Source organism: Podarcis filfolensis (assembly GCF_964270895.1).
Source record: "Podarcis filfolensis genome assembly, chromosome: 9".
Taxonomy (NCBI): domain Eukaryota; kingdom Metazoa; phylum Chordata; class Lepidosauria; order Squamata; family Lacertidae; genus Podarcis; species Podarcis filfolensis.
In genome coordinates, this window is record NC_139610.1 from 57,493,301 (window position 1) to 57,518,095 (window position 24,795).

Genomic DNA, 24,795 nt, shown 5'->3' on the forward strand with positions numbered 1-24,795 from the left:
TGCACTGTGGTGCCCAGAACTGGACACAGTACTCCAGGTGAGGTCTGACCAGAGCAGAATACAGTGGCACTATTACTTCCCTTGATCTAGATGCTATACTCCTATTGATGCAGCCCAGAATTGCATTGGCTTTTTAGCTGCCGCGTCACACTGTTGGCTCATGTCAAGTTTGTGGTCAACCAAGACTCCTAGATCCTTTTCACATGTACTGCTCTCAAGCCAGGTGTCACCCATCTTGTATTTGTGCCTCTCATTTTTTTTGCCCAAGTGCAATACTTTACATTTCTCCCTGTTAAAAGCTGTTCAAGCTCTGCGTTGGGGGAAAGATTCCTGTATTGCAGGGGGAGTTGGGACTACATGATCCTTGTGGTCATCCTTTCACCTTTGTGGTCCCTTCCAACTCTACCCTTTCGGTGTTTCTTCCTAAACGTTTGCTCGAGCCCCACAGATTTCTGCAGGACTTCCCCCGCCTCCTAAGGAGCTGCGCTTGCAATCGCAGCCTCCTGAAGCGGAATTCATCCTGAACGAGCATCCTTCGACAGAGGGCACTGCAATTCTCCCTAAGAAGACGAGCGAGACGAGGGAGCAGCGCCCTATTTCCTCGGCCCGCCCCTGCTTGGAGGGCGGCTCTCGAAGGAGCGCGCATGCCCTCAAGTCGCTCGGCAGCTGCTTCGCGGACGGCGAGAAAGGGGCACTTGCAGGCGGTGGAGCAGCGCGGCTGATGGCGAGCGGGGTAAGTTGGAGCCGTCGAACATTCCCCGGGGAAGCAGCGCGGGCGCCTTTCCCCTCCTGCGGGTGCAAAGGAAACGGGAGGCAACGCGGCACGGCGAAGGAGCGCGCCGCTGCTTTTTCCCTTGCAGGCCGAGCGTGCTTCCTCGTCTGCGCTCGGTGGGGCTTCCTCCCAGGGAAGCGCGCAGGATTGCAAGCCCACGTCTGAACTTGGAAAGCTTCCGAGTCGAGGTCAATTTAGGGGTCTGGGGGGGAGAGCCTTTTGCAACGGGCGAGCAGAGGCGTAGCTAGGCTCCCGGGCGCCCTTTGCGTTTTCGTTGCTTCCGACGAGGCGCCGGCAGAAAGGCACCAGCTTGGAGGTCGCGCCCCAGTGCGCACTCTACTCGGAAGTAAGCTCCACTTAAGTCAACGGCCCTTGCTCTCGGGGGTAAACATGCAGAGGGGCGCCCCAGGGAAATTCGTCAAGATGGGACAAAAACGCAGGGGAAAGCGGACTGGCACAGATTAACCGCTAGGGCTCCGGCGGCGGCCCATACTATTGTCCGGATTCCTTTAGCCTACATAAATTATAAAACTAGTGTTTGCGTTGCTCTTACGCTACACATATAATATACAGTGGTACCTCGGGTTACATACGCTTCAGGTTACATATGCTTCAGGTCACACACTCCACTAAGCCAGAAATAGTGCTTCAGGTTAAGAACTTTGCTTCAGGATAAGAACAGAAATCATGCTCCGGCAGCAGGAGGCCCCATTAGCTAAAGTGGTGCTTCAGGTTAAGAACAGTTTCAGGTTAAGAACGGACCTCCGGAACGAATTAAGTACTTAACCTGAGGTACCACTGTACCAGGTTCTAACTAATACCTCCTATAAAAACTTCATTTTGGCTCTTATTTCCAAAACCCTTTTATGCAAAATATGTAAATCATTTACTAATACCTTTTCCATATTTCACTCTTAAACTTGAAATTCCCTAACTGAAGGGGAAATTGAAGAATGCAAATATTTTACTTGGCATATGATCTTTGTGAACTTTGCTCTGTGAGAAATTAACCAGTTTTAGGGCTGGTTAAATTTTCTGTGACTGGTCCCTTGGCATACACACACATTAACCTTATTTTAAGCAGGAACACTACTGCTACAGTTTTTACTTACTTTTTCTATTACAAAAGTGTACAATATGGATATACAATAAAAACAAGTTAAAACATCCATGGCAGTAGTGTTTGTGCTTAGTTAGAGGTTGTCCCTGAATGAACAAGTTGTATAACAAGTTCATTTTCTTTTCTTGCACTCTTAATTGGTCAATTAGGACATTGCAGCCATGCAGCACTGGTCAAATAGCATGCGTTTCTTTTCAGTGACACTGGGAGTTTGTATATCTGTCGCTATTTTGCATAGAGGATTTGGGCACACTAATAACAGGAGTCATTATCAGTTTTATCTTTACCTTTTTAGAAACAAATGCTAAGAATTGAATTGCATTATATAAATTATATTAAGAAAAACCAATAGGTTGCCTCATAATACTTGCCCAGTATGTAGTTGCCATCTGCTGTAGGTGATAAACTGTACCCATTTGTAACAAACAGGATTACGTTCAATAATCACCAAGTTACATGGAGTTGATTTCTATCGGGTTAGTAACTTGATGTAGTTTTCACTTATTGTTCAAACATATTGAGGAGGTAGAGCTTCTCATCACCTCTATTTGCCTGGGTATTTGCAGGAATTTTTCCTGGGATGGGCGAGAGAAACAAGGTAAAAAATGGAAGGCCTATTGCTTCATGGAAATGAGAGGAACTGTGCCTGTATATTTTGCCTCATCTCTCAGGTTCTACAGATGCTAGAATTGTTTGGCCTTTCATAGACCATAGCTTTTGCGCTCGCATTTTTAAACTGATTTTATTTTCATGTGAGCCACTGAGATAACTTTTTTAGCCATGGGGCAGCCTGTAAATGATGCAAGTAAACAAATAGGGTGCCCCCACCATCACCAATACCTACACAACCAGCTCTCAGAGCTGTTTGACAATCTGTTAACCAGCAAAGGTCCAGTTTGAGCTCCCCCAGTTCTGACAGGGTGTCATCTCCGAAGCATCTGTAGTGTGTGATTTCAGCCTTTAAGGAAGGAAGCTCATTGTACAAGCTTGCTGTGCAATGTCATAGGGCACTCTTTCTATTTCTTATTTAGGTGATCAAATGCAAGGCAGCTGTTGCCTGGGAAGCGGGTAAACCACTGTCCATTGAGGAGGTGGAAGTTGGACCACCTAAAGCTCATGAAGTTCGTATCAAGGTAATGAAATAGTTGCTACATTGCTTGCCCTAAACCATTAGGGACTAGGATATTTGACCCAGAGGCATAGCTAGCTGCTTGGGCACCCTGGTGGGTAGGGAGCTTCCATGCAGTTCACCACTGTAGGGCGGTTGAGGGAGAAGCACAGGCACAAGACCCACGCTGCCATTTCGGGCAGCGTAGTGCTTGCCTGCAGTCCGCCTGCCGCCTCTCCCTCAGTTGCCCTACAACTCCAGTGCCCTGAAAACACAATGCCTGTCGAATAACCTGCTGAATCTGATTGTTCTTCATGACTTTGTAGATCATTGCCACTGCTGTTTGTCACACGGATGCCTATACTCTAAGTGGTGCTGACCCTGAAGGGAGTTTTCCTGTTATCCTGGGTCATGAAGGAGCAGGGATTGTGGAGAGTGTTGGGGAAGGAGTGACCAAATTCAAACCAGGTAAGGGGATTCTGCTTAAAATGCAAGGACCCTAATGCTCATCGTAGTTCGGCCAGCCCTTCAGCAGAAATATTTCCATTGCTTTGCATCAGAAGTTGCCTTGGAACAATTCGGGAGCACAAAACACGCCACTTGTATAAAATTATTAGTATGTCATGCTCTAATGGAACATCTAGTTTTAACACACTGTGCTTTTTATCAGTTAACAGTATTGGAAACATTTTTTTAAAAAATAAAAAACCAACTCTTTGTATTTTCCAGGAGACACAGTAATCCCTTTGTACATCCCACAATGTGGAGAGTGCAAGTTTTGTTTAAACCCTAAAACTAATCTCTGCCAGAAAATAAGGTTGGTCCTTTTCTCCCCTTCTTCCCCCTCCCCCATCTTTTCCTTTGTCATACAGAGCACGGACTTCAGTGCCAGGGGTTCACAAATGCAACAGCCAGATGGCCAAAAGCACACACTAATTTCTATGTGATCGCCAGCTCCCAGTTGCCCAGAACAAAGTGCAAATTATTTAAGCTTCGCAAATTCTTTCCAAATTCTTTGAGCTTTGCAGAGAGCTTGGCATCTGGAGAAGTCTCTTGCTTTGTGTAGAATGACAGAGACTGTATCCCTTTTCAATTTCTCTGGCACATAGGCAGAAACGTAATAAGGTATGGCAGATCTCCCCATTTGGCCTGCAAGGCCATTTCGGCCAAACCACACCCACCTGCTTTACATGTGATGCCACATGTGGCATTGAAAAGACCTGGCTCAGCCAAGAGAGTCTGCAGGCACCATAAAGCAGCAGCGATCAGCTGATTGTCAAGTCTTGCAAAACACCCTAAACTATATTCTGGTTGGCTTAATAAAGGTATGGCCCCAATACGATTTTTTTTTCTGATGGGTCTGTTGCTTTTTGGTGTGACCATAGGTGCTCTCTAAACAACACGTCTGTTCTGATTTTATTCTGCAGAGTCACCCAAGGAAAAGGAGTGATGCCCGATGGTACCAGTAGGTTCATGTGTAAAGGAAAACAGGTTCTCCACTTCATGGGGACAAGCACTTTCTCGGAGTACACTGTTGTTGCAGACATTTCTCTGGCGAAAATAGATGCTTCTGCTCCCTTGGACAAAGTCTGCTTGCTGGGATGTGGGGTTTCTACAGGCTATGGAGCAGCCTTGAACACTGCAAAGGTTGGGGTCCCTGACTTCCTGTTGATTTTTTTCTGACTCTTGAGCACAGAGTAGCGTTATATAATAATAATAATAATAATAATAATAATAATAATAATAATAATAATAATAATTTATTATTTATACCCTGCCCATCTGGCTGGGTTTCCCCAGCCACTCTGGGCGGCTTCCAACTGAATATCAAAACAATACAGCATCAGACATTAAAAACTTCCCTAAACAGGGCCACCTTCAGTTGTCTTTTAAAAGTAAAATAGTTGCTTATTGCCTTGACATTTGCTGGGAGGGCATTCCACAGGGCAGGTGCCACTACCGAGAAGGCCCTCTGCCTGGTTCCCTGTAACCTCACTTCTCGCAGCAAGGAAACCGCCAGAAGGCCCTCAGCGCTGGACCCTCCTTCAGGAATACTGGACCGAGGCTGTTTAGGGCTTTAAAGGTCAGCACCAAGACTTTGAATTGTGCTCGGAAACGTACTGGGAGCCTATGAAGATCTTTCAGGACCTGTGTTATATGGTCTCAGCCGCCACTCCCAGCCATATAATCCACACACAACAGAGAAAATATAGTACAGGAAGTTACAGCCCTCCCGCCCCCCCCCATACCCGAGCTGTGGCTCCACATCCCTGTCCTGAAAGTTAGAAGCACAGCTTGTTTAAACAGGAGTTAAGTTAAACCTTTGGAGGTACAGTATAACTTTGCTGGGGTGCTGATGAACTGCCTTTCACCTCCATGCCATTGCTGCTTCTGCCACTCCTTGCAGTGCAAACAGCTCATAAAACAAATTAAGTGGCAGAACCTTCCCTTAAACCTAATTCCACCCCCGCCCCCTTGGGAGACTTCATTGGGGAGGAAAAGGGTTTTAGCCCTCATCTGCTCACTTGCACCAGTTTGGCAGAGACCACTGTTAGTAACATTTGCTTGCAATTGTGAGTTGGGTCTGATCCCCTGACCACCAGGGCTTGCAAAGCACTGTGCACAGGGCAGTTAATTGGCTGTGTCAGCATGCCCCCTTTCGGCCCTCTGACGTCTTTACTTACCCCACATCTGACAGCTGGTGGGTATAGAATCATACAATTGTAAAGTTGGAAAGGACCATGAGGGTCACCTAGTCCAACAGGAACCTTTTGCCCAATGTGGGGCTCAAACCCACCACCCTGGCATTAAGTATGGCTTGACGAAAAAGACCTTGCATGCCTAATTAAGCCCGTGGGGCTGGAGATCCAACCAGTGAGTTAGAAGAGCCAGTGTCATGGACTGGCAGGGCTCTGAAGAGTGTGTGGCAGAGGCAGGGCAGGGGGCTGGGGAGTGACCCAGGAGAGTGGACCAGTGATTTATGGGGTTTGGCACAGTCCACAAGGCAGGAGCCAGGGCGAGTCGGGGCAGTTCAAGGCGAAGGCAGGTGTGTGGGAAGAAGGTACAGCTCAGATGAAGGACACGTCAGTAGACTCCCCACCTTCTCCCACCCTGCTCTCCCCTAGAACCAGGAGGGGCTTGAAAAGGGAAGAGCAGCAGTGACTTCCATGCAGAAGAAGTCCCAGATTGTGGGTATGCAATCCGTCAAGAGGAGGGTATATAAGCTGGAGGAGAGGCCCCACTGTTGCTGCAGCTGCTCCATAGGGCTCAGACCTGTGGACTGCTGCTTAGAGGCTACAAGTGTGTGAGAATGTGTATCCAGAGCTCTGGGGAAGCTGCTGTATTTCTCTAGCCAATAAAGAGTTAACTATCTGACATGTGTCTTCCTTATCTCAGATGGGCAGCGACAGCAAGCAATGATTTTAGCTTGTGTTACTAGTTCAAAGTAGGATGGCTGTTAATTCTAAGAGCAGACTTAACTCAGCTCAATGAGCCATTTGCAAGAGCCTGGTTTATTGCAGCAGATAGAGCTGTTATTTTTTTCGGTGTTAAGAACTGTTCTCCTTCAAGTGAGTGTTCTTTCTTTCAGGTGGAGCCTGGCTCTACTTGTGCTGTCTTTGGCTTGGGTGGAGTTGGGCTAGCAGTAATCATGGGCTGCAAGGTGGCAGGTGCATCCCGGATCATCGGGATTGACCTCAACAAGGACAAATTTGCAAAAGCCAAGGAATTTGGGGCCACAGAGTGCATCAGCCCCAAGGACTTCGAGAAGCCCATTCAGGAGGTCCTGGTGGAGTTGACGGATGGAGGAGTAGATTACTCATTTGAGTGCATCGGTAACGTTGGTGTCATGGTAAGTGTGTCTGTCCATAGGTAGCACCATAGGGTGAGCGGAGCCTGGAACATGGCGGGGGGGGCATGGATGGGAGCCATGGCATAATGAAAGTCATCAGAAATGCCTGGTGAAGGCCTGTTTCGTCTAGTCAGACCAGCATCCATCAACGCCATCTCCAGACCTGGGAAGCCTCTGCCAGTACTCTGGACTGCAGCCATGAAGGTTGCATTTAGATGCCATAGCCAATATCCATAGCATCTCTAAATATTTGCAACTGGTGATCTCTTGAGCAGCCTACCAATCGTTCCTTCTAAATATACTGTTTCCTGGAGCATCTCTCCAGGAACATTAGAAGTTGCCTTATCCCAAGTCAGACCACTGGTCCATCAAGCTCTGCATTGTTTACCTTGGCAGCAGCTCTTTCCCATCTGGTACCTGAAGATGCTAGGACTGAACCTGGGATTGTCTGCACGTGTTCTGCTACTAAACTATGCTTCTCTTCTACCCATCCACTTCTTTTATTTGTATCACTTGCTCCTCCTTTCTTTCATGTCCCACAGAGAGCAGCCTTGGAAGCATGCCACAAAGGTTGGGGAGTGAGTGTCATAGTTGGTGTTGCTGCTTCCGGTCAAGAAATTGCCACCCGTCCATTCCAGCTAGTCACTGGACGAACATGGAAAGGGACTGCCTTTGGAGGTATAACTTTGCTGGGGTGCTGATGAACCTGTCTTACATAGGGCAGTCACAATATGTTCTTGTGCATGTGTGCATTTCTGCACAGGAAATGGACAACTGTTAATGAATCTCATGAACCTTAAAAGGCTAGCAAACTTGTGGCATAACCCTTCCATGTATACATCAGGACATTAAGAGAGGACATCAAAATTGCAAGAGACATGTGTTCCAGTCTTACACTCCAATCCAAAACAGGATATCCCGTTTCTAAAAGCATGCATTGCACTTGCCCATGTAGACTTTCTACTTAGAAAAAGCCTAGAGGAGATTCCACAATTTTTCTTAATGCAATACATTCCTAAGTATCTTCTGGATGATCATCTTCATTAGTAAAGGGTATCTTTAAATTATACACACAGTCGTACCTTGGTTTTCAAAGAGCTTAGTTCACAAACAACTTGGAACTCGAACGTCGCAAACCCGGAAGTAGGTGTTCTGGTTTGCAAACCTGGTTTGCAAACCCGGAAGTAGGTGTTCTGGTTTGCAAACATGAGAGCATTCCTGTCTGCTGCGATTTTAACGCAAGTAGCTTGTTACTGCCCTGCAACTTTCAGGTAGTCAGTTCAGTATTGTGCACAGACAATCCCAAGGCTGCACCATAGGGTGCTGAACCTGTGGTCTTCCAGATTTTGCTGCACTGCAACTCCAGTCTTTCTTGACCATTGGCCATGCCAGCAACATCTGGAAGGCTCCAGGTTTCTTACTGCTGCTGCAGCCACATTACAAATGCAGTAATATAGCATGCCAAGGATAGCCAAGAGACAACTCTCCCTTTCTAGCTGAGAGAGAGAGAGAGAGAGAGAGAGATGAGTTTTCTTTCAGGCTTGCATCATTAAGATTTCCTTGTCTGGCACAGATACTATTGTTGTAATGCTGCTTCATCCATCTTGCTGTGTCACATCACATTTGGTACACAATAATTTCATTTTCTAACAGGTTGGAAGAGTGTAGAGAGTGTTCCGAAGCTGGTAGCAGAATACATGTCCAAAAAGATAAAAGTGGATGAATTTGTGACTCACACTTTACCGTTTAACAAAATTAATGAGGCTTTTGAACTCATGCATGCTGGAAAGAGGTAGGTACTGTCTGCTGTTTGTCAACAAGTTTACCTTTTATATATTGTGTGCTGGGACAGATTTTAGAATGACAACATCACTGACAGCACAATCTCATATATGTCTATTCAGAAGTTACCTTTTAGTTACCTAAATTGTATGTTTTTTGGGACAGGAGGGTGCATATTTATTGTAAAAGCAACCATTGAGAAAGATTTCTCTCTTTTTCCTTGGCAAGTTTCTCTCTCCCTTTATCCTGCCAACATAGAGTAGTCTTCTTTTCCTCAAAACAACCCTGTGATGTTTTGTTTTAGTGGCTGCCCCAGTGCCCCCATGATCATCAGGAGTGAATAGCGTCTCTCCTACTCAAAGCCTTGCCCATAGGATCAGTGTGACCAATGGTGACACCATATTGCAGAAGGCTGCATGATACCGTGCCAGTTTTCTTAAATAAGATCAAATCAAGTTTGACAGCACAAATCAAATTCATGATCTCAGCTCTTTGCTTTAACTCTTGCAGCATCCGAAGTGTCCTGAAGTTTCAAGAAGCCTGAAGAAAACTTCCACTGCAGTTCAACTCGGTGCAACAGTAATTCAGGAGGCGCTGGTCAAAAATGATTTAGGAAAAGCTGTTCCAGTTAGAAGCATCACCTGCTCTTGACAATGTGAAGAACAAAATGCTGATCTTAGACACATCTAATATCTGTTCATGTCTTACTGTACCACTAAGTGCCAGAAATCTCTGCGGTTAAGCAGTTTATTGACTGCTGTTAGACTGATTCTCAAGTACAATCAGTGTCTTTTTGTTCCTGCAATTGAGAGGTATTAACCCAAGTAGAAGAATTATGATTAAAACCTTTTTCTTATGTAGGCATACAGCTGCGTTGTCCCCTTTTCTTAAATGAATCCGGGTTATGGCATGCAAGTTTGGAGGGTGTTATTTCACACCTGGACTGAATCAGTGGAGAGCAGGAAAGGCATGCTACAAAAAAATAAATAAATGTTCTCTTGTTGTAGGTCAGGACATGTCAAGGGTTTTGTTTTAGATGAAACAGATGAGCTTTTGCCAGCTTACAAAAGCTAGTGTTTGCAGGTCTGTGGCTAAGATGCTTTCAAACTTGGGGCCAAATGGGTTATGCAGGGGGCCAGGTGCACCCCTCCCCGAAATAGCAGGTGGGAGGAGCTCCAGAGCGGTCTCCCCTTTGCCCCACTAGCTTACTTTTTTAAAAAAATGCAGCTATGATGTCATATTGAAAAAGCATGTGAACCAGAGTGGCTACAACTCTCATAACAGGTGTAGTTGATGGTTTCAATTTCAAATCTGGCTTCTTGTAAAGCAGTTGCTATGACATCATCCACTGCAATTTGAGAACTTCAGTCTACGAGGATGGAATATTGACAGGAGAAATGGACTCTGATCTGGGCTACTTCAACTGCGTACTCTGTCTTATCAAAAACTTCTGGAAAAGGCCCTGCAGCAAGAAGTCCCCCATTCTGCAGAATCCAGTATCCAAAACAGGCTCGTCCCTGAGCATAGCAAAGTAAAGGCAGGCAAGTTTAGCAGCGCCCTCTCTAAAAATGCCAAGCTTCCCATTTATTGGACTAATACTAGCACAATATATGGGGAGGGTTTAATACACCCCCCATGCAGTAACTCCTGCTAACTCCTTTTAAGCTTTGAAAAAAGACTGTTCTACTTGCATCTCATCCTATTCCCCCCCCCCCCCCTTTTGCAAGGGTGGTAAATTAATCTACACATGCAAATTAATCTACTGAAATTTAAGGGACCCAAGTCGTGTTCCTTAATTTCAGTGGCTCTACTTTGAATAAATCCTAGTTTCACAGCACCATTTGCCATATAGTCCTGCATTACATTATTCTGTATAACTATGGTTTAGGCTTGCGTGAGTTGGAAAAACGTACACAAAAAAATTCCTGCCTTCACCTTCATGGGTTGTTTTCCTAGCCAAACCCCAATTCAGCAATTACTTACCAGGCTTCTAGCTAAGATTTTTTATATTAAAAGGTAGAGCCTGGGCTATTAAGAGAGCTTCATCTGTACCAGAGGGAAGATTTTGCATATGCAAAAAGTTGGTTAAAATATAGAACATTCCTCTCCCCTGCCCAGTTGATTTTCTCACCATTAAGTCTTTATAGAGCTGCTTGCAATTCATGAGGGAGGAGGCAGCTTGTCTTACCATTCAGGAAAGAACACTATAAATGTCTGATTCCACTTTGTTTGCAGATTGAAAATGTGCATTAAAAAGCACATGTAGTAGGATCAGTTGGGCCCAGGGCTGAACATGCCCTTTTTCATCATCACTGAATGGTTTCCCTGAAGAATCTCTAGATTTAATTCCATGAGCTGAAGTCAAATCCTTTAATCAAGGAGAAGATTAAAAGGGAGAAGTAGGTTATACTGCTTAAAAGTAACTGGCAAAATAGACTCCAGGGTCAACCATCCAGACTTTTAATCTCCTTAAATGTATTGCATACATTGGTTAACTCCACTCAAGATATATTGCAGCCTGTTTTGTTAAAATTTCTGAACATGCACGAAAGTGCTTGTAACATTTCTGAGTCACTTTACCGCCTCTTAAACACATTACAGAATGAAAAACATTGTCCCAACAATACACTTTCAGAAAGAAAAAAAAACTGAGGCACTCTGGGAAAGATTTCTTTCAATTTCTTGTTGAGTTTAGTCACAACCGCCCTAAGCTGTCTAAAGAACTGAAGTTATGTGCTGTTGACATGTGTAAGATGCTGAGGGCTTTTTGAACTCCTTGCAATTCTTCTGACGAGATGTCCGACACCAGAGTAGAAATGTGGCATGTTGTGCCCATGATTTTATGACCTGATTTCTCTTCACTAGTTTACTGAACTCCCAACATTGTAAGGTTAGAGTGGGCACTAGGCAAGAAAATGTGGTTGAAAAAAACACCTTTCTCTGGAATGGAAGCCTCAGCACCAACTGCCTAAGCCCAACGAAACAAATCTTCGCCAACAGCAGTAGTAGTATCTCCCAGATCTGTATTACAAAGTTACCGCTGGAAAAAGTGGGAGGATAAATTATGCCAGAATTGCCCGTACTGTACCTGACCTAAGAACACAAGCAATTTCAAGGGCTGTCCAATTTTTGCTTCTTTCAAGTGCATTATCTTTGCTTAGAACAATTTGCTTTGGTGGAACAATTGCAGTGGGTAACTGGAATATCGCACAATTTCCACAAAGAGCCATGAAAAGGTGGTGAGACTGCAATATAAAAACAGGATCAGCAACTTTTTCTCTATTCTGTAGACACAGTATTCAGTCTTGGATCCCCATCATCCCTCCCCACTGGCTAAAGTGGTTGGGAATTATTATTACTACTATTATTATTATTATTTAGAGAATGATGGGAGTTGTAGTCCCATAGTACGGGGGGGGGGGGGCAAAGTCAAACGCTTGATATAGACCAATTCTCATGACTACTTGGTGAAACCTCTCTCCTTCAATCCAGTGAGGTGGTTTTTTGGCCATCCCAGAATGGGAGTATCCAGAACAGAAGTAGCAATCCAAACAGAGAGCCATTGATCCAGCTTCTGCAAAGTAGCATGTCACAATTTCTGTAATATTAACTGAAACCATGCACCAAGTGGTCTGCCTGGCAGGCAACCACTTGGCCATGGTGACATGCACATAAATTTACTGCAGATTAGAAAGAAGCTGTTAAAGAGATTGGTCTTGGACCTCTGGGACATGCCCTTCTTTAGAATGCACACAGGAGAACAGAAACTTCCCCATTTCAATCACATTCCTTATCTAAAATTAAAAACTAGCTGCTTCAAAGTGAACCTTGGAACATCATTGGCTGCCAAGCACTACCCGTCTTGAGGCCGTGTTTTGGTAAAAAATACAAACTGCACAGGGCAGCATTTCAGTAATTTTGTCCCTCCCCAGCCCCCTTAGACAGAGAACTACCTGTAGCAATTGTCAGCCAAAGAGAAACAGGCCCATCAATTAACAGGCAGATATTATACTTCCATATACAGTAACAACAGGGTGGAAGAGGGGTAGACAGAACAAAATTCCGATTCAACATTTTCAAGTAGAAAATTCCACCGCTGAATTATACACAGATGAAAGCCCAGTCCATTTAAACAGCTAAGGAAGGGTTGTCTTTGGAACAAGAAAAAGTTTAAACTCTCAGGTGTTGTAAAAACAGAAAGGCTTGTTTCTGAATCCTTGCATCCACCACGAAAAGAAGCTGTGTGTGGCTGCTGAGAATGGCGGCAGTGACAGAAGCCCGGCTGAGGGGGTGAAATGAGGTACCATAAGGACAATGATTTGAAGGGAAAAAAAGAAAAGTTCAAACAATGTTGGGGTGTCAGGAGAGCAGAGACTGAGGCTCTAAAATCTCTCTGCTTTTCAAGCCTACGGCATTAACCTCTCAATGCAAGGCTGCATCTCCTACCTACAGTCAAGAAGAAGAAAAACAGGTGATAAATTCCCCCCCTTTTAGCCTGTACTCTTAGTGAAACACATAGTACAGAGCAGAAGAGATGCTTGGGTTCAGGCCTCCCAGCTTAGTCTACACTAGCACTGAGTCATGAAGTGAGGGCGAATGCTATCCAGCCGGCGGGTTAGGATGTCACACCCAGTATCTGTGACCAGAAGTGTGTGTTCAAACTGGGCAGAACGCTTCCCATCTCGCGTCACAGCAGTCCAGCCATCAGGCCAGGTCTCATCTTGCCACCCACCTAATGAGAAGAATGCAAAAATTTAGAACTTGTTTAAAGGGGGGAGAACGTCATACATTTTTTAAAGGAGTCTGATCGGCAGTTTCAGGTTTTGGTGTTGTTGTTTTTACTTTTGTACAAATAGCCTTGATGCCTGTGTCTTTTCTTCCTGCGCCTCCTCTATTCACTTCCATTTTTGTTGTTGACTGGGGTGTCCTGCTGACACTCATAATATACTATCCCAGCATATTGCTTCCATTCATTCGTCTATTCGTTATTTATTTTATGAACCACTTTCTATGAGGCGTATCAAAGTGATTCCAGTATAAAAAGAATGGCCAATAAAAGCATCAATAATACAGCACAAATTATCTCCTTAATCTAACTAAGGTCTGCATTGTGCAAAATGGTTGGCGGATAGAGAATCTACCTTACCAAATCTGTTAACAATGGCTGAAAATGGTCTGAAATGTAATTGTTACACAAAAAGGTAGAGACTAGGTAAAAGGTTGAGAAAACCAAAGACCACCTCAGAATCTCTTGAAGTAAAGTCTTTTAAGAAATATGATGCTTAAGAGTGCGGCTCTTTTCTGGTGTCTAATTGGACCTGGAATGTTTTTGCGAGAATTTGACTGTTCATATGACCTTGTTAAGAACTGGTAACATTTCACTTAGATGACTTTACGGGTGATAGAATCCTTTGTGCCCACATGAACAAGTTGTAATGCCAGGAATACAGTACATACTGCAAAGACATTATTCAGTAATGCTCAGTAGGAAATTGCTGTTGTAGTAAATAAGTTATATGTGAGCCACAAAGCATTGAGAAGCATTAACCCTGTAGGTGTTTCCTGAGCAGAGACCAAGAAAAGTCATTCAGAAAAATGGCTGCAATCAGAATTAGATCCACAGCTGCATAATTACCTTCACAAATCATTGGTTCTATTGTAAACGCATGGCCAGGCTTCATTACACCAACAGCCTTATTTTCTGAAAAGGCAAAAGGGATCAAGAGAGTGTAAGAGTTCGCAGAAGGTAAGAGATACAAGATAAAATGCAATGGGAACTTAATGGTGGTAATTTTGTTTCTACCTCTGGATTGGGATGCAACACAAAATTGCGGTTTGTGCCAACCATAGTGTTGAAAGGTCAAACTATGGTTTTTTGAGTTCTGATTTACAACATGCAAACCATCACTTGACTGCTTTAGTTTCCCATCTGCTCAACACTCAGCTTAAGTTCACTCCTGCCCCATTTCCATGGAGCAGCAGCCTCTTTAGGTGAAGTAATGGGCCCAAAGTCATTTGTCAATTCAGAATACAACCAGTCCCAGTTAGCACAAACTATGGTTTGCAAATCAGCCTCACAACTGGTTTGTAAATCCAAAAGAAACCGTGGTTTCAAAGCAGGCTCAGGTTCAGTTGTTAAAATGATCCACAGTTTAGCTAAACAGCTCACCATTCCGCATTATTCCTGAGACCAAGGCACTAGCTATATTTGAGGAGATACATGTGTGGTCTATACAGGAGCACAGACCAAATTGTGGAGCCAATATTGTGAAGTCAGTCTCACAGAGGACATGTAACGTATGTCAATATGCATTAGAAGTCTTTCTCTGGGTGCTCCAGCCAGGTAAAAAAGCAGGTGTGTGGCAACTCGGGAGAGTCCTTTCTCACTGGTGGTGTTTGTTTGTGGACTGCCCTTCCACAAGAAGAAAAGTCCGCTGCAACTCACTTGCTTTGTAATTTTATTGCTGTTGGTTTTGAGTGTGGATGGCACTGTTTTAAGCTGTCCTTTTTCTGCTCTTAGGTTATTAGATTTCTTTTTTAAACAACAACCTTAATTGTTCTGCTGCTTTTATTGTTGAACTGGTGGTCTTTGCATGCCATTTCAAACATACAGAGATGATAATAATATCAATAAATATATAGCGGCTTCATAAAGGCAGACCTTTAGCCCAGCTCTGTCTGCTTCAAATGGCAGCAGTTTCATTAGATCCTTTGTACTGGGAATAGCAGAGACAGAAACTGGGGCTTCCTGCATAGAAAGCAAATACTCTCCTACAGCCTTCCTTAACCTAATGCCCACTATATGTCTTTGACTCCAACTCCCAACAAATACAGCCATGTTGGCTGGAGCTGACGGGAGTTTTAGTCCAAAACATCTGAAGAACACCAGGTTAGAGAAGGCTGCCTTACCGCCTTGCTTCCGACCTATAATAAGGCGTATTTAAGCTAATAATCGCTGTCACAAGGATGGTTAGAGAAGGAGGTTACTTTTTGCTCTTGTGCCAATCTGAATTGAACTATGTGAAGTATGTACCTCTGCTATCTCTGTAAAACTTACCCCAAAAGCTCTTTATGGCTACAGCTCACAGGATGTGGGAATTCATTATTTTAGTCTGGGGAAGTGCATGGAATAGTTAATTCTTAATGATTGCTATCAACTGAGAAGCAGCAGACACTGCCCATACTTACTGGCATAATGTGGCACATTGGGAGCTGTGTGGAAAAGCTTATGAATCCCATGCCCGCAGTAGCTCCGAACTACGGAAAATCCATTGGCTTGAGCATGTTTCTGTATAATATTTCCCAGCTCTCTATATCGAACACCAGGTTTCACTGCAAAGTAAGTCATACGTTACTTTACTAAAATGAACACAAACAGGATCAGCTAATTGATGAAGGCAAAGGTTATTATTTGTATATCTGCCCAGCAGAAATGATCCTTTGTGTGCACAAGAACATTCAGCAACAGGCAAACACTACCCCTCAAAGGAATTCTTACGGCAGAAAAGTATTCTAAGGGAGGGAATTCTAATCTAATACTTCAGAAATGCAAGATTCAAATTCTGATATTCAGACACTTATGCTGGTAATCTTTTCCAATCTAGCTTTCACTGCTAAAAATAATAAAGAAATGAACCTTTGCAAATGCCAAACATTTCATGGGAAATAACTCCAGTCATCTGTGCAACCTACGCTTTTTAATGTTTAACTGTCAAAGCTCACTGTCTGGCCTATTTGCAGACTATCCCACAAACAAAATCAAAACAAAAAGCTTACAGCGTGCCTAAAGCTGATAAATTTCAGAGTATGCCTTCAAACACTTCTGTTTATTTAATATTTATCACCCCTTTGTAAGGACAGAAATCTGACAAGATAAACAGACTGCAACTATCAAGATATCCAGAAAGAAATCCTGAACTTGAGGCTCCATCTCTTTCATAGCTAAATCTCCACAAAGGAGTCCATTCAAGCCTGAGTATTCAAGCAATTTATTGCAATTAATCACTCCAGATTGATCTTTGTATGCCATTCAGTAGCACTGAAGGTATAGCTTTTGGCAGTGGTTTGGCACAGTGCATTACCTTGGATTAAGGCACACTCCATAATGACACAGCACCCAGAATATCTAGCAGTCTATCAGTCGCATGTCAGAGATAAAACAAGAAAGAAAAAATGAGACATAAAACCATAGGCTCCAGCCAGCCCTTACCTGCATCAATGGCTTGCATTAGGCACTCGTATGTCGTCTGAACTAGCCTCTTTGCACCCTCATCAACTTCCCCAACGTAAAATGTCTCATTGAGATCCCCATGATAACCATTACGATAAACAGTAATGTCCACTGTAAAGAACAAGAGAAAACATTGTGTTTCCTGTATTTCATGTTTCTGACCCTAAAATTATTATAAAAGAAATGTGATTATATCGAGGAAAGATGCCATAAAACCAGCAAGTACAGAGGGAATGAGAAGCTATATTAAGAAGCTTTCCTGACAACATTAAGGCTATGCACACTTTATTAGGAGTAAGCACCCATGAACGCAGTGCTTCCAAGGAGGCATGCAAAGGATTACACTGCAAATCGACTTCTGTCGTCCCCAGACAGGTCAGAGTGAATGGGTAACAATGTCATATTGGAGAAGGAAGGGGGAACTTCAAGATAAAAAACAACCAGCTGTAGCCAATAAAAAAATCCTTTTGACAGCAGTGCCCTAGTTTATGATGTGCGTAAACTGTAAGAGTTAACGTGGAGGCAATTCTCCTTTGAGAAGGTGGACTTCATGGGACAAGCTTTAGGCCTCTTACAGCCCTAGGATCTGGGGATGAAAACCAAGAGTGGAGAAGCAGAGCCATAGGCTCAATGTGAGAGCGTTTGCTCTACATGCAGAATGTCCCAGGGTCAATCTGCATCAACTCCAGCTTTTAAAAAAGGGGTGCAGAAAGACCTCTCATGAGACTTGACAGATATAAGTTTACTTGGCCACAGTTTCTGTTTTAAAACGTCTCACTGCTGGTCAGAAGGGACACTGTGCTAGACACAATCCTGGTCTGATTCAGTACAATAAGCCTGCACCTTACGTGCATTTGGCTTCTACGATTCCAACCATACGCAGCTGAAGGCAAGCTGGTTGAAACTGCACACGTCGACTCCCAAGCAAGGTGGAGAGCATAAAAGCTCTTTCGCACCAGGTCTGCTTGGGCTACCCGGCACAAAAAGAGCATTTAAGCTCTCTGCCTTGCTTGCTGGGCAAGGCCTGCTCAGTGTGCCAGTTCTCACTCTGCACATCCCACTAACTGTGGGGCGGCTTACAAGGGCTTGGGTATATGCTATTTTCGTGCATATATGTAACCTTTGGAATTGAACCTCAATGTAAGAGACAAGCACACTGTATAAGGTAACTTCATGGGGCTTGAGATCAGAGGGTTACAACCAATGAAGTTGTTCCATTAACACAAAACCCTCCTCTCCTTCAAGCCCTACCCCGGCCCCAAAATCTTCTCCAGAAGACTGGGGAAAGCCTAAAAAAAGTTTTCGGAGGGACAGGAGCACACACGGAGAAGTCCCACTGCACAGGCAGAAGTCTTTGGGCTAATGGGACGATTTTGTTGGTTAGAACCCACAGCTTTGCAGGGTCCAATTTTAGGAGGCAAATTTCAAGTAGCTCACTCCACAATAGTTCCAGAACAACTCATTATTTATTCCAATATGATTTCAGAAGACGTGCAGGAAGGCACAGACCAATCACTTGAAAAGCCAAAGTACTTGGGTAGGGAGCCAACAGGCAATGCAATGAATTATATCCTGCCACTATTGGAAGATATTTAGAATGCACTGTTGCAATTCCTCCCCCACCACACACATTTCCTCCATCTAAGGTCGCTGTGCTATCATTCACCAGGATGTATAGCAGTACTGGCCGCAAAAGGGATCAGTGCGCCTGAGCCCAGTTCACACATCCCATATAGAATATTCATTTGCAGCTTTGCTTCTGCACAATAGAAAAAAAGAAATCTCTTATGGAGAACACGCCCCCCCCCCACCAGCACAGCTTGCAGTTTAATTTACATGCACCTAAGCAAGAGAAATGAGTTTCACCATCAGAATTTTTTTAAAAAACCAGTAAGACCAACCTGTATTTCCAAGGCGGGTGGGGGGAATCCAAATATAAGTCCTATTCATTAGTGGCATCTTTCCAAACATCATACCAAGTTTTTTAAAGGATACTAAAATTACTTAATCGGTTTTCCTACCATTAACGATATCACCCTCTTGTAAGCGTCGCCTGTCTGGGATTCCATGGCAGATCACTTCATTTACTGACGTGCAGCAAGACTTAGGAAAATTATAATAATTCAGCGGGGAAGGATAGCAATTTCTGGCAATGCAAGCCTGAAAGAGATTTTGAAATATTCATATTATTCTAAAGGAGTTAGGACAAAGGCCTAAGTGTGACAATCTGGAAATATGATCCACCAAACCAGCATGACTTATGTCCAAGTCAATTTATTTAGGAATGGGCTGGTAACCTTTTCCTAGACCAAATGTTTCAGTGCTGTGCTAAGCTTCTGGTTTACATGGGGGTCTTCTTAACCAAACAGTCCTGTGAAACACAGCTTGCTACTCTACCCTACATTAACAGCTGTCTGACTCATATGCACATTACATGCTTCCATGTAACATATCCACAAGGGGGCGGAAATCTAAATGGTTTTTTGAGAATAATCTGCCCCTGGCTGTGAATTCAGGAGCTGGTGCACTGAGGTAGCCAAGGGACTGAGCTCTGAACCAACAAGTCCCCAAGTCAAATGTTCCCCATACCACAAACTCCAGACAGATTTAGGCAAGTCATAGAATCATAAAATTCTAGAGTTGGAATGAACCCTAAGGATCATCTAGTCCAAGCCCCTGCAATGCAGAAATATGCAGCTGTCAGGCTCCGGAGACTCGGCTTCCTCCCTCCCTTTGGCCGTAGATAAGCAGGACAAAGTGAAAATAGTCCCTTATCATTTAAAGTGTCTTTAATGATCACAGAAAGAAAAGAAAAAACAGAGGGGACTTCCGGAGGCGGCGCGACCGGTAATGGCTGCCTTCTCCGAGTAAGGAGAAGGGAGCTCCGCTGTAAACGGGTCGTCCGCTACGGCGAAGCGGAGACCCATTCAGGAAAACCACAGGTGGCAGAAGCCTGTGGTCTCGGGACCCGGCGGGCGCCAGAAGCAGCCCCCAAAACGCTGAAGGGACCCCGTAAGGGGCTCCGGATCGCGGAGGGGGTAGCGGCGCTGTGGGTCGTTGCGCAAACAGCGAAGTGAAGCCGCGTTGCTGTTGCCGGTCAGCGCTGTCCTTTCTTCCTGCAACTTTTCTGAACTTTGGAAACTACAACCCGTGAGTAAATTTGGACATTGAAAACTTTCTGAAACTTTTGTCAACTTTCTGAAACTTTTTGAGAACTTTATGAAACTTTTAAAACTTTTTTAAAAAAAAAAGTTGAAATCTGGCTGAAAACGGAGTGAGGATAAGCAGGAAGCCCATCTCCCGCTATACTGAACTTTAAGCAAAGAGCAGGAGGAGTGGAGACAAAAAGTTATGCGTTAACTAAATGCTGGCACCCTGTTAAAGCAGTTTTCTGAGTGAAAGACTTTGAGCTATTGACTTTTGCTGGTTATATTCGGGGTGCATTGATATCCTTCTTCTGTGGCACCAGTGGATTATAAAATAAATAAGAATCTCTGGTGCTGGAGCTGCCTGGATGAGCACCAGTTTGCAACTTTGGATACATTGAATTCAGGTTTTGAAACATTCTGAGTTGGAACTGGATACTTTGAAACTGTTGCAGTCAAGGCACTGTAAGAAACACTGTTTCGCTTTAAGTTTTACTCTGCTAAAAATAATACATTGTGGAGGCGATGGACATGGATTTAAATTTATAAGTTTAACTTGGATTTGATCTTTTCCCTGAAGACGTATTAAGCTCCCTCTAGAGGATTTTGGACTTACAGCAGTGACTTTGTTTTACTTTCCCTTTCCCGGCCTCTGTTTGACTATTGTATCTGGGACTCTGCTTTCTCATGGGAACAACTTGGATTGACCTTGGATTACAGATAACTTTGGAATGAGTGGCGCAAGGAGAAGAGGAAGGACTAAACAAACAACTCTAACTTTATCTGCAGCCTCACAGCGTAGATCTTCTGTGCCGGCCTTGCCTTCCACTTTGCCTCCAGACATAGAGGCGGCCTCCCTAATACAGGCAGGGGAGGGTGAGACAGAGGAGCTGCACCTGGGAGATATGGCTTCAGGGACAAGTAGCTCTGTCTTGGAGAAAATTTTGGAGAAACTGGAGGCTCTGGACAAGAAGGCTGATTTGCATACAGCTAAAATTGAACAGAACACAGAAAGCTTGAATAAGCTGACTGGACAAGTTGCACAGAATGCCCAGTCTATTGGAGAATTAAAGGAGGCTGTAGGTGAAAATCGTAAACTGGCTGAAGATACTAGTCAAAGATTGGAAGAACTTGAGAAAGAAGTAAGACCACTCAGCAAACAAGTTGGAGAACATCAGATTTACTTTTTGATGACAGAACTGCGAAACAGGGAGACCAACTTGAGGATACGGTCAATACCAGAGGTGGAAGAAGATAATTTTATTGAATTTCTAACTAAGGAATTTGCCAAGTTTTGGAAGTTAGAGGAAAAAGACTTTAAAATTGTATCTGCTTTCAGGCTTGGCAGAGTCAGAAGGACAGAGAAGCCCAGAGATTGTTTGATAACACTGAGATCAAAGGAGGAAAGGGACAAGATTTTGGGCCTGCACTACGAAAAGTCACTAGACATTTTGGGCAAGAGAATTGAAATCTACAAGGACATTCCTAAGCAGTTGCTGGACCTTAGATCTAACTACACGGAATTGGCAAGACTGTTGAGAAGCAACGCAATTATCTTCAGGTGGGAGTTTCCACAAGGATTATCCTTTACCTACAGAGGGAGAAAGATCAAAATCAAAACAGTGGAAGATAGAGACAAGTTTTTGGGAGCACACGGAGAAGACCTCCACAAAGGACTTGGATTGCCAGCGCCAGAACTTCCAGAGGAGCCCGCCCCCTCGGATCCTCAAGGACCGGAGAACAAGGTACCACCCCAGAAAGAATAACCAGACCTATCCAGGATGTCTCTGCAGCTTTTGAGCTGGAACATAAATGGCTGTAACAGTCCCGAAAAAAGGTCTAAAATTTTTCATATTTTAAAAAAGGAACAATTGGACATTATATGCTTACAAGAAACACATGTGATTAGGCTCCATAGAAAGGTGTTAATAAATAAAAGGCTTGGTCAAGAATTTATATCATCGGATACAGTTAAAAAGAGAGGTGTAGTGATCTATGCAAAAGAGAGCCTTTCACCAAAATTTCTCTTTAAAGATGAAAGTGGAAGAATCCTCGCAATAGAAGTACAGTATCAAGGAGAAAAAATTTTGATATTAGGAATTTATGCTCCAAATGAAGGAAAATCGGATTTTTATAAGAAGTTGCACGAGACCATGCTGGATTATCTGGATTACAACAACGTCATCATGATGGGGGACATGAACGGGGTCGTATCAACAAATATGGATAAGTCACAGAACCAGAACATTACTAAAGAGGGAAGACTACCTAAGACCTTTTTTGAAATGACTGACAATATGGACTGGGTTGACATCTGGAGAGTTAGAAACCCCCTGGGAAGAGAAGGAACATTCTTTTCTGAAGCTCAACTGACTTGGACACGAATCGACCAAATATGGATAACTAGAAGTCTGGCACCTAAGGTGAGGAAGGTGGAAATCTGCCCCAAAACATGCTCCGACCATAACGCCTTGAGAATGGATATGACATTGATCCCAATCGGCTCCTTTAGATGGAAGATGAATGATGGCCTGTTTAGAGACCAAAGAATTGTAAAGAAGGCCCAAAAAACCTTAAAGGATTATTTTGAGATTAATTTGAACACTACGGTGGAAAAAAGAACTATCTGGGATGCAAGTAAAGCTGTGATGAGAGGGTTCTTGATTCAACAGAATTCCTTAAAGAAAAGACTGCAAAATGAAAAGAAAGATAAAATTCTGGAAAGTATCAAAGAGTTGGAGAAGAAGTTAAGATCTAACCCGAAGTCCCAACCGATTCTGAGAGAAATTAAACTTTATCAGGCGCAATATTCCAAGCTGATAAATCAGGAAATAGAATGGAAGATTAAAACAATGAAACAAAAAACTTTTGAATCGGCAAATAAATGTGGGAAACTGCTAGCTTGGCAGTTGAAAAGGAGACAAAGATTAAATACAGTAACAAACTTAGAGGTTGAAGGAAGGAACATTCAGAACCCGGGAGAGATTAGAAAGTGCTTCCAGAGGTATTTTAAAAAGTTATATACTCAAGGGCCACAAGATGAAATAGAGATTACACAATTTTTGGAGAGAAATGGATTAGCAAAGCTGTCAGAAGAAAATAGAACAATTTTAAATGGCAAAATAACACGACAAGAGATTGAACAGGCCATCCTGAGTCTGAAACAGGGCAAATCACCAGGGCCAGATGGACTGACCTCTAACTACTATAAGACATTGAAGGATTATTTGATACAACCTTTGTTGGAGGTCAGTAATGAAATAATGGAGGGGAAGAAGGCGCCTGAATCGTGGAAAGAAGCATTTATCACATTGATTCCAAAGTCAGAAACTGAAAAGACACAACTCAAGAATTACCGTCCCATCTCCCTTTTAAATGTGGATTACAAAATATTTGCAGATGTTTTGGCACGAAGATTTAAAAAAGTTTTAAGTGAGATAATCCATAAAGACCAGGCAGGCTTTCTCCCGGGCAGACATATGTTTACTAACACAAGGAACATCATAGACATATTGGAACTTTTACAAACAAACATAAACACTAAAGCAGTTTTAATTTTTATAGACGCGGAGAAAGCCTTTGACAACATATCTTGGAAATTTATGAAGGGGAATTTAAAAGAAATGGGAGTGGGACGGGGGTTTGAGAACGGGATTGAGGCAATATATTCAGAACAAAAGGCTAAACTGATAGTTAACAATGTGGTTACAGAAGAGTTTAAAATTGAAAAAGGTACACGACAAGGCTGCCCGATTTCCCCATTACTGTTTATTTCGGTTCTGGAAGTGCTCCTGAATATGATTAGGGGGGACCGGTTGGTGGAAGGGATTCAGGTCGGAGCGAAACAATATAAACTTAAAGCTTTTGCAGATGACCTAGTTTTGACATTACAGGAGCCGGAGTCTAGTTTGAAAAGAGTTCTACAACTGATTCAAAACTTCGGTCGAGTGGCAGGATTTAAGTTAAATAAGCAAAAAACTAAAGTTTTGGGGAAAAACATGACAGATATTGAGTTGGAACAGCTTCAGAAAGAGACAGAACTAAATGTGGTTAAAAAAGTTAAATACCTAGGGGTAAACATAACAGCAAAAAATCTGAGTTTATTTAAAGATAATTATGAAAAATGTTGGTCAGAGATTAAGAGAGACTTGGATAGTTGGTCAAGACTAAAACTTTCTTTGTTAGGCCGAATAGTTGCCATCAAGATGAATGTATTGCCAAAAATGTTATTTTTGTTTCAGACACTGCAGATTGTAGACAAGACAGAGTGTTTCCGGAAGTGGCAGAAAGATATTTCTAAATTTGTCTGGCAGGGCAAAAAGCCCAGAATCAAATTTAAAATATTAACAGATGCGAAAGAAAGAGGGGGCTTTGCCCTGCCAGATTTAAAGTTGTATTATGAAGCTGCAGCTTTCTGCTGGTTGAAAGATTGGTTACTTCTTGAAGATACGGATGTATTGGATTTGGAAGGTTTTAATAATGCGTTTGGATGGCATGCATATTTATGGTATGATAAAGCTAAGATAAATAAGGCCTTCAAGAACCATATTGTCAGAAAATCAGTTTTTAATGTCTGGACAAAATATAAAGACTTACTGGAGAATAAAACTCCGAGGTGGCTGTCACCCCTGGAGGCTAAGGCTCGGAAAAGAGCCAATATGGAGGCCAACTGGCCAAAATATTGGGAGATAATAGAAAAGGATGGTGACAACTGGAAATTGCAGAGTTTAGAAAAGATGAGAGACAAAGTGCGAGACTGGTTACACTATGCTCAGATTAAAGAAGTG

General features: G+C 43.2%; 3 protein-coding genes across 3 annotated transcripts in view; 1 reads left to right on the plus strand and 2 right to left on the minus strand.

The window, feature by feature from the left end:
- Positions 1-618, minus strand: part of LOC310742342 (uncharacterized protein C4orf17) — a 164,106-nt gene extending 163,488 nt beyond the window's left edge. The window contains exon 1 of the mRNA XM_083571686.1: positions 282-618. The gene's annotated coding sequence lies outside the window, so the exon portion shown is untranslated. The remainder of the gene's footprint in view (positions 1-281) is intronic.
- Positions 1-12,957, plus strand: part of LOC310742749 (uncharacterized protein) — a 28,912-nt gene extending 15,955 nt beyond the window's left edge. Inside the window, exons 11-19 of the mRNA XM_083572166.1 lie at positions 426-733; positions 2,924-3,025; positions 3,327-3,468; positions 3,730-3,817; positions 4,428-4,647; positions 6,590-6,850; positions 7,393-7,528; positions 8,504-8,642; positions 9,143-12,957. Of these exons, the coding sequence (XP_083428292.1) occupies positions 426-733; positions 2,924-3,025; positions 3,327-3,468; positions 3,730-3,817; positions 4,428-4,647; positions 6,590-6,850; positions 7,393-7,528; positions 8,504-8,642; positions 9,143-9,176 (1,430 nt within the window). The 3' untranslated portion in view covers positions 9,177-12,957. The remainder of the gene's footprint in view (positions 1-425; positions 734-2,923; positions 3,026-3,326; positions 3,469-3,729; positions 3,818-4,427; positions 4,648-6,589; positions 6,851-7,392; positions 7,529-8,503; positions 8,643-9,142) is intronic.
- The window catches only part of METAP1 (methionyl aminopeptidase 1), a 29,157-nt gene continuing 15,438 nt past the window's right edge, over positions 11,077-24,795 (minus strand). The window contains exons 7-11 of the mRNA XM_083571618.1: positions 18,884-19,022; positions 16,842-16,973; positions 15,821-15,964; positions 14,268-14,333; positions 11,077-13,364 (exon numbers count right to left, since the gene is read on the minus strand). Of these exons, the coding sequence (XP_083427744.1) occupies positions 13,201-13,364; positions 14,268-14,333; positions 15,821-15,964; positions 16,842-16,973; positions 18,884-19,022 (645 nt within the window). The 3' untranslated portion in view covers positions 11,077-13,200. The remainder of the gene's footprint in view (positions 13,365-14,267; positions 14,334-15,820; positions 15,965-16,841; positions 16,974-18,883; positions 19,023-24,795) is intronic.